Source organism: Citrus clementina, unplaced genomic scaffold, assembly GCF_000493195.1.
Source record: "Citrus clementina cultivar Clemenules unplaced genomic scaffold, Citrus_clementina_v1.0 scaffold_2, whole genome shotgun sequence".
NCBI classification, from domain to species: Eukaryota; Viridiplantae; Streptophyta; class Magnoliopsida; order Sapindales; family Rutaceae; genus Citrus; species Citrus x clementina.
The window spans coordinates 15,129,528-15,148,273 of record NW_006262688.1 but is presented as its reverse complement, the minus strand read 5'-3'; the positions used below and the strand labels follow the sequence as shown (position 1 = coordinate 15,148,273).

The 18,746-nt window shown below is 32.3% G+C and overlaps 3 protein-coding genes across 4 annotated transcripts; 2 read left to right on the top strand and 1 right to left on the bottom strand.

The window, feature by feature from the left end:
• The first annotated feature begins 262 nt into the window (after positions 1–262).
• Positions 263–4,119, top strand: LOC18053418 (zinc finger protein CONSTANS-LIKE 7). Its single transcript, XM_006447157.2, has 3 exons — positions 263–1,246; positions 1,839–2,063; positions 3,758–4,119. Exons 1-3 carry the CDS (start codon positions 497–499, stop codon positions 3,788–3,790), a joined length of 1,008 nt encoding a protein of 335 aa, XP_006447220.1. The 5' UTR covers positions 263–496; the 3' UTR covers positions 3,791–4,119.
• An 8,217-nt stretch (positions 4,120–12,336) lies between these two features.
• Positions 12,337–12,849, top strand: LOC18053417 (class I heat shock protein). Its single transcript, XM_006447156.2, has one exon. The coding sequence runs from the start codon at positions 12,376–12,378 to the stop codon at positions 12,790–12,792; it is 417 nt and encodes a 138-aa protein (XP_006447219.1). The 5' UTR covers positions 12,337–12,375; the 3' UTR covers positions 12,793–12,849.
• Positions 12,850–15,348: 2,499 nt separating this feature from the next.
• On the bottom strand, positions 15,349–16,426 carry LOC18053416 (BAG family molecular chaperone regulator 2). Of its 2 annotated transcripts, XR_002907238.1 has the most exons (3): positions 16,098–16,426; positions 15,482–15,986; positions 15,349–15,393 (listed from the first exon to the last, which is right to left on the bottom strand). XR_002907238.1 is itself a non-coding variant. In XM_006447155.2 (2 exons), exons 1-2 carry the CDS (start codon positions 16,372–16,374, stop codon positions 15,754–15,756), a joined length of 510 nt encoding a protein of 169 aa, XP_006447218.1. In that variant the 5' UTR covers positions 16,375–16,426; the 3' UTR covers positions 15,449–15,753. The 2 variants fall into 2 exon arrangements, 1 of the variants encoding a protein (XP_006447218.1); XM_006447155.2 differs by lacking the exon at positions 15,349–15,393 and having other exon boundaries at positions 15,449–15,986.
• Between the last annotated feature and the right edge of the window lie 2,320 nt (positions 16,427–18,746).

Here is an 18,746-nt window from a genome sequence, read left to right as displayed (position 1 = left end):
TTTGAAATTTATTATATAACAGGTTAATTTTATTAAAAATAATTTTCTTTAAAAAATTACTAAACATCAAAATTAATTTAAAAAATGCAATCCCAAAGGACCATTAGAATCCAGTCCCATCCTATCTATTTTATCTAACAGCAAAACGAAATCCGGATAACAATACAATCCACTCATAGGACCAATCACCGAACGGCACGTGTCGATAAAGCGAAACAATCACCATCAGCCTTCTCTGTACAGAGCTAGGTAGTTCAGCTGACACATCTAAATGACCCAAACACCCATCAACTCTGTAGCCAGACTCTCAGCCATGCCCCCAATACCAACAGACTAACAGTGTTGAGAATTAAGAGTCAAGCCTGCTCTGCTTCAGTGTTGTAAACACTTGACGCTAAAAAACACTTTTCTCTTTCGTTAGCTTGTACGAGAAACAAGACAACAACTCAAATCCTGCAAACGGAAAAGGAGGAAAAACACTTTCTTTAAAGCAAGAATGTGTCAACAGAAGAGTCCTCCACCGAAGAGAAAGCAGAAAATTAGCGGAAATAATGTTGCCGTGAATAAACCAGCGGCTCGAAGAAGCAGAACAAAGAGAAGGAAGCCCAAGTACTTGAGTCTGAACTTGAAGCTGAGCCCACAAGACAGGAGTCATCATCAACAGAGCTCTAACAAGAAGAGCAAAATGAAGCAAAAGCAACAAATGAAGCAGCTGAATCTTTTCCCGCTTCACCCGGGAGATCATGGCAGCAAATTAGATATGCATGATCAAGAAAGCAACAACGTAATGGTTGCAAGTTTGCTTTTCGATACGGCCACCGACAGCACCACTACCCTCGACGGCCTACTCACAGCATCGGAGGAGGGCCTACTGTCGTCCTCGCCGCTGTTTAGTCACGGTAGCGGTGACGGTCACCGTGAGTGCAGTGATTATGGTCTTGTACGGACGGCGATGAGGTGTAAAGAGAGGGATGCGAGTGAGGAGAGGTGGGTGAGTTACAGTGAGGTGGTAGATTCGAAGAAGAAGAAGATTATTAAAGAAGAGGAAGGGAGTAGTTGCGTTGATGATGATGATGACGATGCGGGCGCATGGCGTGTGAAGCAGGTGCGGGGGAAGAAGAGGTTATCGTTGGCTTTGAAGCTTGATTATCAGGAGGTCTTGAACGCCTGGTCTGATAAGGCCCCACTTTTTGTTGATGGAGGAGAGTCCCCACAAACCGTCCCTGATTTGTATGATGATCCCAACGTAAGATATATTTCACTGTTTAATCAATTACCATTCATGTACTCTATAATGTGTTAATTATCAACTTGTGCACATGTATTCATGTATGTGTTTCTTTGGGAATTCAGAATTGAATCAATTGATGGTGCTTGTGACTATTTTGGAAATGGGAGCACTTTCTTGCCCTTTTTTGGGACCCAAGTGTAACTTTTAGCCAGCTATGTGCTGGTGCTTTATGGCCTAGTTCTACCTTTGTTACATGAACTGACTATTCATAGAAGACACTAGTGAAAATGTCAAAAATTAAAAAAATATGAATAGGCAAAAAGGTAATCAATTGTTAATGCCACATCAATTTGGATACATTCTGTTTTACAGTTGATAATGAAGTTCATTAGCCATGAGATTGATGATGGTGGTTACTTGGGAAATATCTTGCAACTGCATGTTTCTATGTATATTGACCTGATGTGTGGTTCCTTTCATGTGATATGCTCGAATGCCAAACTTCCGATTGAATTGCATGAGCTAATTCCTTGTTAAGAAGAGATGTGGTGTTCCGTAAATATTTTATCTCAGCAATAATATTATGGGTGTATTTGTGTTGCAACAGATGCTATTTGATGCTGGCAACAGTGGGAATTTATTTAGTGTCCCAGAAATGACTGGTAATGCTAGTAGCTTCAAAGTTGATGAATTGGGTAAAGAGGGATGGAGTAAAGAGCATAGGGAGGCAAGTGTTATGAGATACAAGGAGAAAAGGCAAAATAGGCTATTCTCGAAGCGTATCCGATATGAGGTACGAAAGCTCAATGCTGAGAAGCGCCCTCGAATGAAGGTACCTTCTCCCTCTCTTGGATTTTCTTTCTTCCTGTCATCAATATTCCAAAGATTAATGATATTCTATTTCTACCATGAATTGTTTCATGCTGCATGTAGAAATAATACAGTGGAATGTAAATGAAATAATACAGTGGGGTCCAAAGATTAATAATATTCTATAACTTTTCGCCTTTGCATATAATTTAACCTCATTTTAAGGATCCTCATTTTAAGGACCCAAGGTTGATAATATTCTATAACTTTTCGCCTTTGCATATAATTTAACCTCATTTTAAGGACCCCACTGTATTATTTCATTAAAAAGTTGATCATGCTATTTGAATTACAAGTTCTCTCCTACCATGAAGAGTTATCTCATTCCCTTTTGATACACACCATCATGTCCAGCTACTGCACATTATTTTGAAGTCTAATTTATGGCATGTGCGCATGTGGGCATTGATCCCAGTATTGGGTAATATTGCAAACAGTCCCACGCAGCCCGATGGGAACTGTCAGCTGACTTGATTTATCTGAAGCTATGTTCTACTACACTCTTTTTTAAATTTTAGGTTCATGTAAGTTGCACAAAAGCAACTTGAAATCTGGTTTGAGGAGACTGTATTTTGTACTCCAATCAAACCATATATATATATATATATATCAAGAGTTATATTCTTTTTTAACTGCAAAGAGGGAGACTAGACCCTGCTAACTTGATCATTTCCTACTAAGATCATGTTTAACTAAGACTGACGTATGAATAAAGTCCTAGAAGTTCATGTTAGCTCAGTTTGGAAAATCAAAACTTTAACTGATGTAATTTAGTCAAGTGGAATCAAGATTTCAAGCGTCTGTTGAAATGCTAATTTTTCCAATGAAGTAATAATTTGGTGGCATTGTTTGTTAAAGAATGGCCACTCCGCACAAATGCTCATGGACTTCTTTGCCTCTCCATTGTTTCCACCTCCATCTAGCCCTCTCACTCCAGTCACGTTTTCCTTTCTTCGCCCTGTCTGACCTTTACTCTATCCCCTCTTCCTGACGTTTGTAAAAAGTTAACAAAAGAATTGTCATCTCAACAAAAGTAATCCTCATGTCATCAAATATATTAGGTGCCAGTCCCTAATTACAAATTTTTAAGAACCATATTGTACGGTTTGTAATTTAAAGAACTAAACAGAGATATTTATTCGAGCTCGAAGTACCAAATGTGCATGTAATCCTTCATTCTTTAGATAATACTCACTGTATTCTGTGTACCCTCCTCTTCCTTCAGATAAATGCCTTAATCAAAAGTTAACACGTATGTCTCCCAAAAAATTGTCATCTCAGTTTCAGAAAACTTTTGATACATTAATAGACACGTCGATTAATGTTAGTCTGCTGTTAGATTAAACTAAACAGCATACAAATATTCTAGTATGAAGTTAAATTGATTGGAAATTATGGACTAATAATATGAGATTTCGAGTGAATAGACGCAAAAAGAATAGTTTAACTTGTATATATTCTTTAAATACTATCTGAGGCCTATTCCTGAGATCATATCCTTACTATAACATGAAATTCATTAATAATGCGTTGTGTTCAGTACTATGATTAGTCATGTATGCTTGTTGTCTTATTTGTTTATATAATAGTATATAGTTATATACCTTTTTGGTATTCCAAATATATAATTGATAGATTTTGATATCTACATTGCAGGGTCGATTTGTGAAAAGAAATTCAGAAGTGTAGATTTTTGCACATAGTACTGTTGCTTGATTGGAAGAGTGGCACTTAATTGGAATGCTTAGGCTTCCCTGCTCCTTTGTTCTGTTGTATTCCGAATGATACATGGCAGGGGCATAAGTTTTATAATGAAAGCTAGCCGCCACTCTCTTCCAAAAGAAAAAAATGGCCGTAGAGGCACTATTGAGCGCTGAGAAAAGCAAACTTTTGGGAATAAGAAAAATAAAAATTACATGCATGTTTGTAAATGTTTACAATCAGAAGATATATTACAATGTGGGAATCAATTTGTCGGAATTTGAGCTTAACATTTTCGTTACCTCTAAATATATACAGTGCAGGTATGGTCGAGGATCTTGTAATTTATTAAATTCTCAAAAAAAAAAACTATTAAAATATGCGATTTAATAAATAATAATATTATATTATTAAACCAACAGCTTCTGCATGTATGTGTATATGTATGACTATCTTGAAATTTACACACATCAGCAACTTTAAGAAAAAATCTATATGTATCCAAAAATATCTATTGAGAACAGTGGTGAAGCTCGTAACAGTTTTTTTTAGTAGAAATATTCACGGATTGGATTTTACGGATTGGACATCAATTTATATTCGATTTATGATTTTGTAGATTATAAATTTTTAATCTAATCCAATCCAACGATTGGTAAAATTCAATTTAAATTCAATCCATACGTCTGCGAATTTGATGCAGATTTAACCCAATCCATATCTAATCTACCATTTTGCATATTGATTTGTGGGCTCAAAATTTTTAATTCTATGCTATCCACGAACTAACTAAATAAAAATAATTAATATAAAAATGATTTTATTACTAATCAAATTTAAAATTAAATAAAATTTAAATAAATTAATTGTTTAAATAAAGGTAAAAAAATACATTTAAAATTTCAAAATATAACACACCAAAAAGAAAAAAATCTCATTTGTTTAAATCAATACATAAAAATTAACTACTTAGGAAGATTTTTTTTATTTAATTATTTTTATTTCTATTATTATCGGATAAGATATAATATGGTGTTAATGTAACTATATTTTAACTTATTTATTTATTAGTAAGTACTAATGTCATATTTACAAGTTTAATTTTTTTATTAAATAAATTTTTTTTGTAGATTCGTGGATTTTTGTAGATTTACAAAAGTAAATTTATATCTAATCCACCGACTGCATATTTTTAAATTTTCAATCCAATACAATTCACTAATCCACGGGCCAGATTTTTACGAATTAAATTTATACGGATCAAACGGATTGAGCAGATCATATTAGATTCTGAACACTCCTATTTTTTGGGAATTTTTTTTTCAATTACTGTTTACAGTCACTAATTAATATTTTTCTTTGTTTATTGATTGGTTGTTTGACATTAAACCCCGTAATAATAATACCAGTAATTAGTAATAATTCATAAAAAATATCACAACAAATCTTTTATTGTTAGAAAAGTTATTAGTCAGCAATACAAAATAAAGAAACAATACAAGATGAATAATAAAATGAGAGGGTAATATATTATAAAGTGATTTTATTCATTTCAAGTATGTGTACAAAAGAAAGAGATTAGCTCTCCTTTTATAGTTACATAATCACTCCATGAAATAAATGTAAAAATTATGGATCATAATTCCTTGTGAGATAGTGGGAGTTATAGGGAAGTTAAAGATTGCTAATGTGAGATAGTGGGGAAACTAAGAGATATATGTTATGAACATCCACATTTATTTTAATAAATTCATAACATTCCCCCTTGGATGTTCATTACAAAGAATATGCCTCATTAAAACCTTCACTAAAAAAAAACCCTTAGGAAAAAAATAGTAAAGAAAAAATGGTACATTATTCATTGATGTCTTGAATAATTTTGGAGATATAAAGTTGCCTCATTAAAATCTTACTAGGAAAAACCCAATAGGATAAAACCTAGTGAGGAAAAAGAGTACAACATATAAAATTTCTTCCCGAATAAATTATTTTCCCCAATAAGTATACTCCCCCCTCATCTTGACATAGATTCTTCAAGATTTGGAGAAAAATCTTTGAGTTGACGCATCCCAATTTTGTGTACCAACTTTTTGAATGTCGCCGTAGGTAGGGATTTTGTAAATAAATCTGCAAGATTATCACTTGAGTGTATGTGCTTAATATCTATTTCGCCATTCTTTTGAAGCTCATGTGTATAAAAGAATTTGGGTGAAATATGCTTGTTCCTATCACCTTTTATATAACCACATTTAATTTGGACAATGCATGTTGCATTATCCTCATATAATATTGTAGGGTTATTTTTAATTAATGACAATCCACATGTTTCTCGAATATGTTGTATCATTGATCTTAACTAAATGCACTCACGACTTGCTTCATGAATAGCAAGAATTTCTGAATGATTTGAAGATGTTGCAACCATTATTTGTTTCATTGATCACAAAGATACAGTATTATTACCAGAGGTAAACAAATAACATGTTTGAGATCGGGCTTTATATGGATCAGAGAGATATCCAACATCTGCATATCCAATTAGTGGTGACTTTGATCCATTTGGATAAAATAATCTCATGTTAATTGTTCCACGGAGATAGCGAAATACATGCTTTACACCATTCTAATGCCTACGAGTTGGTGTAGAACTATATCTTGCTAATAAATTAATTGAAAATGCAATATCAGGTCGAGTACAATTTGCAAGATACATGAGTGCATCAATTGCACTTAAATATGGTACTTCAGGACCAAGAATTGTTTCGCTATCTTCTTTAGGACAAAATGAATCTTTTTCTACATCAAGTGATCGCACCACCATTGGAGTGCTTAATAGATGGACTTCATCCATATAAAAACGCTTCAAAACTTTTTTAGTATATGTTGACTGATGTAAGAGTATTCCAGTTGGCAAATACTCAATCTGTAAGCCAAGACAAAATTTTATTTTTCCAAGATCTTTCATTTCAAACTCATTTTTCAAACAAAAAATTGTTTTGAAAGCTCTTCAGGAGTTCCAATAAGATTTAAATCATCAACATATACTGCAACTATTGCAAATCCAATTTCAGATTTTTTAATAAAACACAAGGGCAAATTGGATTATTTACATATCCTTCTTTCAATAAATAGTTGCTTAAGCGATTGTACCACATACGCCCAGATTGTTTTAATTCATACAAGGATCGTTGTAGTTTCAAAGAATATAAACTACGAAGTTTTAATTTGTTTGCTTTTAGCATTTTAAATCCTTCAGGGATTTTCATATAAATATTTATATCAATAGAACCATATAAATATGCAGCCACGACATCCATAAGACGTATATCAAGCCCTTCAGAGGCTACGAGACTAACTAGAAATCGAAATGTAATTGCATCCATAACATAAGAATATGTCTCCTCATAATCAATGCCAGACCTTTGAGAAAAACCTTGTGCAACTAACCTTGTTTTATATCTCACAATCTCATTTTTCTCATTTCGTTTTCTAACGAATACCCACTTATAACCAGCAGGTTTGACATCTTCAGGTGTCACGACTACTGGTCCAAATACTTTACGTTTCGCAAGTGAATTTAGCTCTATTTAAATAGCATCTTTCCACTTTGGCCAATCATTTCTATGTCGACATTCTTCCACAATTTTGAGGTCAGGATCTTCATCATCATTTATGATATTAAGAGCCACAGTAAATGAAAAAATATCATCAATAATTATTTTATTTCGATCCCAAGATTTTTCTATACCAACAAAACCAATCCTAATTTCATCATTTTGCTTCTCTTCAGGAGAAATTGATACTTTCTCAGTTGTTGGCAAATTTTCTTCTTTTAAGTCAATGGGACGAATACTATTTGATTGATCAATCTCTGTTATTTGATTAGCATGCAATGACTCTTCAGGAGTGCTAATTTCATTTTGTAACTTTTCTTGTGTTTTCCTCTTTCGGGAAATTTTGTCTTTTGAGCCAATTGGTCTTCCACGTTTCAAACGTACTTTATTTTCATTAGTTTTGTCGTGTTGTCCTTCAGGCATCTCAACACGCGTTGGGACATTTTCAACTGGAATATATGATTTTGTTATTTTTCTTTAATCAGTAAATGCATTAGGAATTTGATTTGCAATATTTTGTAAATGAATGATCCTTTGAACTTCAAGTTCACTTTTATTTATATGAGGATCAAGATGAGATAATGATGATGCATGCCATGTAATTTCACGTCGTTCATTTACTTTTGTCTTTTCTCCCCCTAACAGCGGGAAAATTTGTTCATCAAAATGGCAATCTGCAAATCGTGTAGTAAAACGATCTCCAGTTAAAGGTTCAAGATACTTAATTATTGAAGAAGAATCGAAACCAACATAAATTATAAGTCTTCGTTGCAAACCCATTTTATTTCTTTGTGGGGAAGCAACTGGGACATAAACAGCACATCCAAAAATTTTCAAATGAGAAATATTTGGCTGTTGGCCAAAAACAAGTTATCAAGGTGAATATGTATGATAAGAACTTGGTCGAATGCGAATTAATGATGCAGCATGTAGTATTGCATGTCCCCAACATGAAAAAGGCAAATTTAATCTAAGAATTAATGGTCTTGCAATTAATTGTAAACACTTAATCAAAGATTCAGCTAAACCATTTTGTGTATGAGTGAGTGCAACAGAATGCTCAACATCAATTCCAATAGACATACAATAATTATTAAAAGATTTAGATATAAATTCACCAACATTATCAAGTCTAACTTTTTTAATAGGAAAATCAGGAAATTGTGCTCTTAATTTAATGATTTGAGCAAGAAATCTAGCAAATGCAACACCACGACTAGAAAGTAGAGAGACATGTGACCATCTAGTTGATGCATCTATTAAGACCAAGAAATAACGAAACGGTCCACAACTTGGATGTATAGGGCCACATATATCCCCTTGGATTCATTCTAAAAATTTAAGAGATTCAATACTTACTTTCATTGGAGATGGCTGAATTATTAATTTGCCTTGAGAACAAGCAGCACATGGACTTTCAGTTGGCAAAAGAATCTTCTGGTTCTTTAATTGGTGTCCATGTGAATTTTTTATAATACGGCGCATCATGATTGATCCGGGATGCCCAAGTCGATCATGCCAAAGTTTAAAAATCTTTGGATCAGAGAACTTCTAGTTCATTACAAAATTTATCTCTATTGTTCTTATATTTGTATGATACACCCAGAAGAAAGATAAGGTAGTTTTTCTAGTACATGCTTCTGGCATGAAATAATTGAAGTAATGCAAAGAAATTCAAAATTACATTCACTAGATGTTTCAATGTTGTATCCATTTTGACGAATATCCTTGAAACTAAGCAATTTCTGCTGTATCTGCTCGAGTATAAAGCATCATCTATTTGTAATTTTATACCATTTGGTAACATGATATTAGCTCTTCCGGAGCCTTCAATTAAATTAGCAGAACCAGATATTGTAATAACATTAGTCTTACCTAATATTAAATTATGAAAATATTTTTTATTTCGTAGAATTGTGTGCGTTGTCGCACTATCCAACAAACATCCATCTTCATTATTCACCAAGTGATTGTTCAAATTCATTGTATATCTTCTCACACGGATATAAAATAAGTCAATTGAATATGAAGAATATTCAGGTAATATAAGAAAACATTATAGAAAATGTTTTATTAAAGAAATTGAAAAATTACACACCAAATTCTCATAAAAACACTCAAAAACAATAAACACTCTTGCAACATAAACTTAAACACACCATAACTGTAACGAAACACACCAAGCTTTAAAAATAACACACTTCAAAGTGTAGCACTCTTAATCAGTCTTCACATGTCCATCACCAATTAAATGATCAATTTTACCATTTAGATCTTCAAAAAAATCTGAAACATCCAAATGAGTTATATCAATTGGATTTTCATGATCCATGAAATCTGTCTCATGATCCATGAAATTTGTCTCAATTTCTTTTCATTTTTCATTTTTCCTTTTTGGATGCTTGATAAAGATCAACTAAATTTTTTGGTGTACGACAAACACGAGACCAATGTCCTTTCCCACCATATCTGAAGCAAACATTTTCATGATCCTTTGGAGATTTCTTTTGTGGATCTTTTTCTTGCTTCTCATTATTGTTATTTCACTTCGAGTGGTTTGATCGATATTTCTTGTTATAACCACCACAACCTTGATTATTTTTGTAACCACGACCTCGATTAGCACTACGATTATTGGCTGAAGTACCATTCGCTTTAGGGATAGGTACAGATCCAGTCGGATGAGACTGATGGTTCTCAACAAAAGTTCATTATTTTTTTCAGCCACTAAAAGACATGAGATTAATTCAAAATACTTTCTGAATCTCCGCTCTCGATATTGCTGCTGCAGGAGCAAATTCAAAGCATGAAAAGTAGAAAATGTCTTTTCCAACAAATCTACATCAGTAATCTCCACTCCACATAATTTTAATTGAGAAACAATTTTGAATAATGCAGAATTGTATTGACTGACAGATTTAAAATCTTTGTAATCGTAAGTGCATCCAATCATAACGAGCTTTTGGAAGTATAACAATTTTTTTGTGATTAAATCTTTCATTAAGACATTCCCAAAGGACATATGGTTCTTTGACCGTAAGATACTCACTTTTCAATTGTTCACGAAGATGGTGGTGAAGAAAAATCATTGCCTTGACACAGTCTTGGGTTGATGCATTATTATTTTCTTTAATAGTATCTCCAAGATTCATTGCATCAAGGTGGATTTCAGCATCCTAGACCCATGATAGATAATTATCGCCAGAGATATTAAGTGCCACAAATTCAAGTTTTGCGAGATTTGACATTTTCAAAAAGCTATAAAACAATATAAATAAGGATAAATAATTGATTCATTATTAACGATTAGATGTCATATAATCACTCATGGTATAATAATAAAGTTCTATAATCATCACATATCATACTAGTCATGTCATAAAATTCATTTCAAATTTTATACCATTAATTATGCATATTTCAAGAGATATAATGAAGACAAGTAATATATATGCAACTTTGAGCGGTCTGTTATTGCAAATACAAGCATGACAATAATAGCTAATATGTCATGTTATTGGTGATGAACAATTATAGTTATATAATAATTAAAAGTGTTAGATATGAGAAACAAAAGAATTAGTACCTGAACAGAGTCTCGTGCTAATAATGTGTTAGAAAAGCTATTAGCCAGCAATACAAAATAAAGAAGCAATACAAGATGAAGAATAAAATGAGAGGGCAATATATTATAGATTAATTTTATTCATTTCAAGTGTGCGTACAAAAGAAAGAGATTAGCTCTCCTTTTATAGTTACATAATCACTCCATGAAATAAATATAAAAATTATGGATCATAATTCCTTGTGAGATAGTGGAGTTGGGAAGCTAAAGGTTGTTAATAGGAGATAGTGGTGAAACTAAGAGATATATATTATGAACATTCATATTTATTTTAATAAAATCATAACATTTATATAATTCAAATTAAGTGTCAATTGTTATATTCCACCGTGATTCGCAAATGGGAATTAAAATACAAAATAAAGCTAATCAAATCTTAATAACAAGAGAGAGAGAGAGAGAGAGAGAGAGAGAGAGAGAGAGAGAGAGAGGTTTAAAAAGTGCCCAGTGCCACAAACTTCAAGATTTAACTATGCTTGCGGTGAACAAAAACGCAAAGAAGTGTATTACCACAAAATTGAAATCGTGATTGTTGTGGTCTGGGCGGAAATTGATTGGGACAAATTACAAGGCTTCCACAGTACAAGGCCGGTTGGTTAGTTAAAAATGGGCTGATTCCTTTGCCTTCATTTGGAGATTTTGGACTTTTCCTTTTGAGTGTCTGTCACTGGCAATTTATAGTTGAGCTTTAACACTCGTCCGAAATCCTTACAAACTTTATTTTCTAAAATACCTCAAATTTAAATATCAAATATCATAAATTAAAATGAATCAATTTCGGGTAGAATTGTTGCTCCCTTCTCTTGTGTCATTAAAAATAGATTAATTTTATTTATATATTTAAAAAATAATCGTCATATCTTATAATTTTTTTATTTTATTTAGACTCATCTTTAATTTTATTGTTGAACGATTACCTATGAACTTAAATTTTTAGATCGAATGTATTTCCAATCGTAAGTTTATAAAACTTCCGTAAGATACTCATGGCCGACCAAGAAACAGACAATTGTGGAAAAAAGAAATATAATGACATGAAATGAAAATATTTATCCATAACTTTCTGGAACTTGCACGAGATTATCTTATAATAATACTACACTTTAACAATTCATTCCTTCCGCGAAGCTATTAGAACCTTACACAATCTTCATCATGTCAAATCACAACGCCACAACTGATTAAAAGAAGCCCTAAGAAATTTCAAGAACATCACCTGTCTCCCCTTATATATATATATATAAACAGACATAAAGACAGAGCAAAAGCTATCATTTGAGGCAGCTAATCTGAAATCAGAAGCTAGCATATATCAATATCATTGGTAACTAGAAATGTCTCTCATTTCCAACATGTTGGGTGACAACAATGAGCCATTTGATCCATTCCTTTCACTGGTGAACAAGTGTCCGGTGCTCAACACGCCGACAGACTGGAAAGAAACCCCAGAAGCCCACGTGTTCACCGCTGATCTTCCGGGGCTGAAGAAAGATGAGGTCAAAGTTGAAGTTGACGAAGGCAGAGTCTTGCAAATAAGCGGAGAGAGGAAAGCGGACGGCGAGAGTGATGGTGATACGTGGCATAGGGTGGAACGGTGTCGTGGCAGGTTCATGAGGAGGTTTAAGCTGCCGGAAAATGCGAAGACCGATGAAGTGAAGGCGTCCATGGAGAATGGAGTGCTTGTGGTCAAAATACCAAAGCAAGAAGTCAAGAAACCGGAGAAGAAAGTGATTGAGATTCAGGGGAACTGAGGGTTTAATCAAATTAAGTTGATAGTGTGTTGCTGAAATAAATCGTCTTACGTTGTGTGTGTGTTTGGTGTAATCAAGTGTGATTCTTATTATTAATTTTTTTTTTTCCCAATTAGCTTTTGTGTTCATGCATCCTTCTTGTTGTACTATATGCAGCAGGTAAGATATAAATAAAATGAAATTCACTTAACTGTTTTTTTGTTTGAAGCAATTTGTTTAACTGAATTCAAACCTTTTATTTTTTTTATTATTTTTTTTTTTTTTGGTTCTGCAATATTTCGAAATATGATCAAAACTCGTCTTTAGTTTATCGTATTTAATCAATTTCATCACCTGTTTCAAAATCTATTAAAACTTTATTGCCGATAAAAATGTCATGTTACCTTTTTTGACATTGTGATTGCCTTTCATTTTGATAAATTTTAGTTAAGGGCAAGTTTTCTGGCATCAAAGGTAAAATAGAAAAATAAGTTGAAAGTCGGATATAATTTCTTTAACGATAAGGCCCGTAAGGGTTTTAGATGAGAGTCGAGAAACATGACGCGGGTGAAATGACGCGGCGGGGTTTTGATCAATTTTTCCGGATGGCAGTTGGCTTTCAGATTCTTGAGCCGGCCCAAACGTATGAGTTGAAACTTTTTTCGGCCAATCAAACCCAGTTCTGTAGCTAGATAGTGCAGTCCGATCCACTTGACAAAAACAATTATCTTGACTTCGGATCAGCATTTTTTTTCTTCTAATCTGATTTTTTATTTGAGTAAATACATTTAATTAATTAATTAATAATATAATAAATAAGTAAATTTTAGATCATACATAAATAAAAATGTATATGCATTAAAAGATTCTTAAAAACTTAGATATGATCAGAGGATTATAATTTTTTTTTTTAATTTTTTGACAAGAATGTAAGCATGATGAGTTAAACTAACACTCCTCTAAAAATTTCTTAGATCATCTTTAAAAGGCTCTATTAATTTTACTCTTTAAATATCTATTTGATTATTTAGAAAAGTGAAAAAAAAAATATGTTATTATCCAAAAGACTCCTCAAATAGAAATAAGTTAATATTATTTTAATCAAATAAATATTTTTAAAAAAGAAAAATAAATGGTAATTAAAACACTTATCTCTCTCTCCAATAAAAAATAATAAAATATAAATTAAAGAGGGAGAAGTAATTTTATAAAATTAAAGAAAGAGAATCATTTCTTATTCGAAAAATTTTAATTGGAGTACTTTTTAGAGTATTAAATACTGATGTAACTCTTCAAATAAATAATAAAATCTTATTTGATAAGACTTTTGGAGATGCTCTTAAAAGCTCCTTTCCCGACATAAACAATTAAAATAAATTAAACTTTTTATTTTCACTCATTTTTAACTCCTTTATCTTCTTCCCTAATAACATCCCACGGGTACGTTGCACAAGTGTGCAATACCAAAAGATGGCCTTCCTTCTTTTCGATTTTATTTATTAAAAAAATTCATTAAATTTTGAAAACAAAATCCATGTCGTTATCTATAATTTTTTCTATTTATATTTTTCACACATAGTCCTGTATATTTTTTTAAAAAATATATATATATTATAAAATTATAATGAATAATTTTCCTAATAATAAAAAGTGGAATGGCTATAATAAAATTACTAATCAGTTTAACTAGAACCAAATATTGAAGTAAGTAAAGTTGTTGATTTGATAATAAGTTATTATATATTCTTGGGTCTTGCAAAAAGTATAGTCAACAAAGAGATGATTATTGTTCTTTTTATGTACTTTTGATCATGATTAAAATGACAAAAACAGAGGAGGGATTTTATAAGATGTTTTGAGGGGCACCAGCCGCCCCATTCAAACAAGATTAACTATGCCCCCTGTCCACCACCACTAGTTTCTTCTTGAAAGTGTTCTTACAAGTTCAATGTCAAAAAAAAAAAAAAAAAGAAAGCCCAATTATACCATTATTTTCAACTTTATAATCCTTAATGGGGCCACCCTCGGAATAAAAGACAAAGGTCTTCACAAGTTTACTGTTTCTCCATTTAGGCCCATCATTATACTGGAGATTGTAATTGTACTACGTTGGGACCTGGCTCTGAAAAAAAAAAAATCAGAAAAGATCACGACTAGGGAGGCAACAACAATTAGTGAGGGTAAAATTGTAGTTCGAGGCCCTCTAGAGTATTTTAGGGGGTTTTATTTCTCCTAAAAATTGTTTTTTTCCTTATGAAATGTAAGTATAATAGGCATCTCTAAAAAATTAATGAAAATAAAAATTTGAATAATTTTTTATAAAAGATCTAATATATATTAATTTCAGTAATAATTTAATTGTAATATCAATAGTAGTTCATATAATTTGAGATTATAACATCAGTGTAAAAGAGAAAAAAAAAAAAGGCAACCAAATTAATCCTATTATATTGGATCAAATACTTATTTAATTGAAATTCTTTCATTAAATGAATTAACCAAAAAGTGATTACGGGCAATTGATGAATCTCTCTTTCCGCCGAAGCATTCTTAAATTTGAGAACACACAAATTTGTGTCTTATTTTTACCTGATTTTTCAATCGTGCTCTTGTACAAATGCACTAGAAGGGAAAAAAGTAGAAATTAATTAATTAATTAATTTACATTACAATTGAAATAAACATTTATACAAATTAAGAAAGTAGCTACCAGCTAGTAAACAATGCCAAATGTCGACGCGGTTTTGCATCGGCTTACAAATGCTTAAATTGCCCGATCTGAGAAATTAATTAACGTCAATAATTAATAGAGCTTAATTAATTAGTCTCTAAGTAATCTAATCAGGTGATTGACAAGAATCCATCACCTTATACTTTTATGAGCATTTTTTTTAATTTTGTTTGGTTAGTGTCTTAGTGATGATCAGAGAGTGAAGAGGCTAGGGTACCAATTTTTTTAAAAAAAATACAAACTAAATAGTGTTATTGTGACACACTTATGGTACGATAAGCAGTCCCAATCGGCTGGCCTCCTCTTAATCCATGAAGCTTCATCTCCTTAATGGCTGGATCTTCTAACAACAACACCTTGTCCTTGTCTCTAACACCAACCATGTGTAAGAACTCATTATCCTCTCTCTCTTTCCCTTTGAAGAGTAGCCTTTGCTCTCTTGGCTCCAATCCACTCACCATTGACAATATCATCTTCAATTTCTCTAAAATGATTTGGAAAAAAAAAATTTAAAAATATAAAAATGTATGTCGTGAAATATACATGAATATTATTTTTAAAATATGCGGATATCTGCGGAATGATTAGAACTTACCAAAAGTAGAAGTTGCTTCGATGGAAATGTCATGCCACTTAGAAACAGTTGAGACTCTAATTGTGATGGAGCCTTCTCCTTCACATCCACTTTCTCTCTTTTGAACAAGCATCCCACCGGGCCTAAGCTCCCATTTGATTTCGTGACTACTGTTAATTCCTCCACACCCTCTGGCTGCAGCTTCTTTGACATTGTTGCTGCTGCTGCCATTGTTATTGCCGTTGCCGCCGAGCTTAAAACTGCTTCTGCAAAACCTTTTAGACCTCAATTTGATCATTCTCCCTTTTCTCTCTTCTAAATAAGCTCTTTCTTTTTGTTCTTAATTGTTTCTTAAAAACCAAAAAGTGAAGGGGAGAAATGAAGTGTTGGGATAAGCTAGTTTATATAATAGTTAGTGGGGAGGTAGGGGCCTGGGGGGAGCATGCATTAGGACAAAATGAAGCCCTGAATAAAACAATAACTAATTAAGCTGTCATAAATTAATAAAAAAAAAATTGGCGAGAGTAAGATGGGAGAGGAAGGAAAAATGAGATGATGACACGTGGAGGGTGATATGCGCAAAGCACATGGGACTGATGGGAGTGGGTGCTTGCAGACACGCTCGCTTGCTTGATTGACGGCCAAACACAATCACAACAAATGGGCGGTCGCAGAAGATTATGGAGTCTTTGTTTGTTTAAGAGCTGTGTTTTAAGAACTAGCCAGTTAGGTTTGGAACCTGTCAACTTAAGGGCTTGTTTGGTGAAAAGCCAAAATCAAGACAATAGATGGCAAACGTGCTTTTTAACCTTACTTTTTCATGTCATTTGTCGTCTATTTTAACATTTGGTTCAATTTTCCTTTTTCTTTTTGTTATTTTTTTCTGTTAATAAAACTGAAAAAAGAAAATGAAGGTGTATTTGATGAATATTTAAATCAATTCCTCTAATTTTGGAATTGATTATGATTATATAAGCTCATTTATTGCGCCGATTAAGAGAGTCCGGACAAATTTGTTAATTGTAATACCACATTAAAAAGCAACATTTCTACTGAGTATTAATTTAAAATTGAATGGGAGATTATCATATTATCTTCCACATTGCATATTTAAGATGTTACAACAAAACAGTGAATTACATGAGTTGCAATTAAGAATAAGATCTGCCAAACAGGTCTTAGAAGATAATTATCTCCGCCGGAACACAGTGGCCTAGATCTTGAATGTTTCATGGAATATATGTAACATTAAACAAATTAAAGAGAAAGTATTTTGTCTTCACTTGCTTTCTCGTTGATATTGCTTTCATTTTAGTTAGGTTTAGGTGGGTCTCCTTAAAAATGCCTCTTTGAGTTTACTTTTTGAGTGGGTAGTTGGCTAATCCATAGGGTATCAACCCATGTGGAAAGAGTTAATATATACTTAATTTCTATTAATTTCTGCCATACATACATGGTGACCAAGTCTCTACTTTACTATTTTTCTAATAACATGTAACAATTATAGCGAAAAGTAATCTTAGGGATTAGTCACCCAACTTTAGCCACATTTTTCAGAAAATACGATGATTTGTTTCCTTAGTGCCAAGGACCTTTCCAAAGAAAAAGAAGTTATGTATGCCATAAACTTGACAATTAATTCTTCCAAAAGTTGTCATATAAAGTGTGTGAATGTACCAATGGGCCTTTGGTTTAATGGGAGAAATCTTACACTTACAATAGTGAGTGCAAGGATTTGAGTCACTATAAAAGCTTTATGAAGGTTAGTTTCAGTAGTCCTTCAATTATCAACTAGTTAAGTGGAGACAGTCTTCCCCTTATGAAATGTGAGTAAAGTATGCACTCCTCGAATATTAAAGAGTTTAAAGTATCTGAGCAAATACTTCAGTGTATCAATATATGGCGGTACGAAATGTGAGTAAAGTATGCACTTCTCGAATATTAGAGAGGGTTTAAAGTATCTGAGTAAATACTTTAGTGTGTCAATATATGGCGGTAGTCTCAGTTGTATAGTATGATTATAAATATTAATTATAATGTCTGATGTAATATCAGTAATAATCTGTATATAAGAGAATTCAAAAAAAAATGTGTGTGTGAATGTATCTCTATATATAATGTCACTTGGGTGACATTTGTTTCGACATTTATAAAAAAAAAAAAAGTGATACGTGTTTTAAATATGGGCACACAAGTGACATTACTTTAAGTTTGTCGTTAAAATTAATAGATTTAGGTAATGAAAATTCAATTGACAATTTTGCACCCCATTAGTTAATTTATAATTTTTATTGAGAAACAATTTTTTTATGGAGAAATAGAGGACAAGAAGATGAACAAGAAACAAAGAAGAAGAAGAAGAAAGAACCGAGAAGAAGAAAGGAAAAAAAAGAATAAAATAAAAAAGAGAGAGAGAAACTGAGGAGTTTTCTTCTTTTTCCATCTTTTTTATAGATATGTTGGTGTATTGTTGAAATAAAACTTTCATTTAAAAATTAGTCATCTACAAAAATTATAAATCAGTTAGGGGGGGGGGCAAAAATGTCGATTTAATTTTTAATACCAAAATCTGTTAATTTTAACAGTAAACTTAATGGAGTGTCACCTAACCCAAATAACATTAATTTATATGTATATCTACTCATTTAAATTTTTTGGTAGAGCAATTTT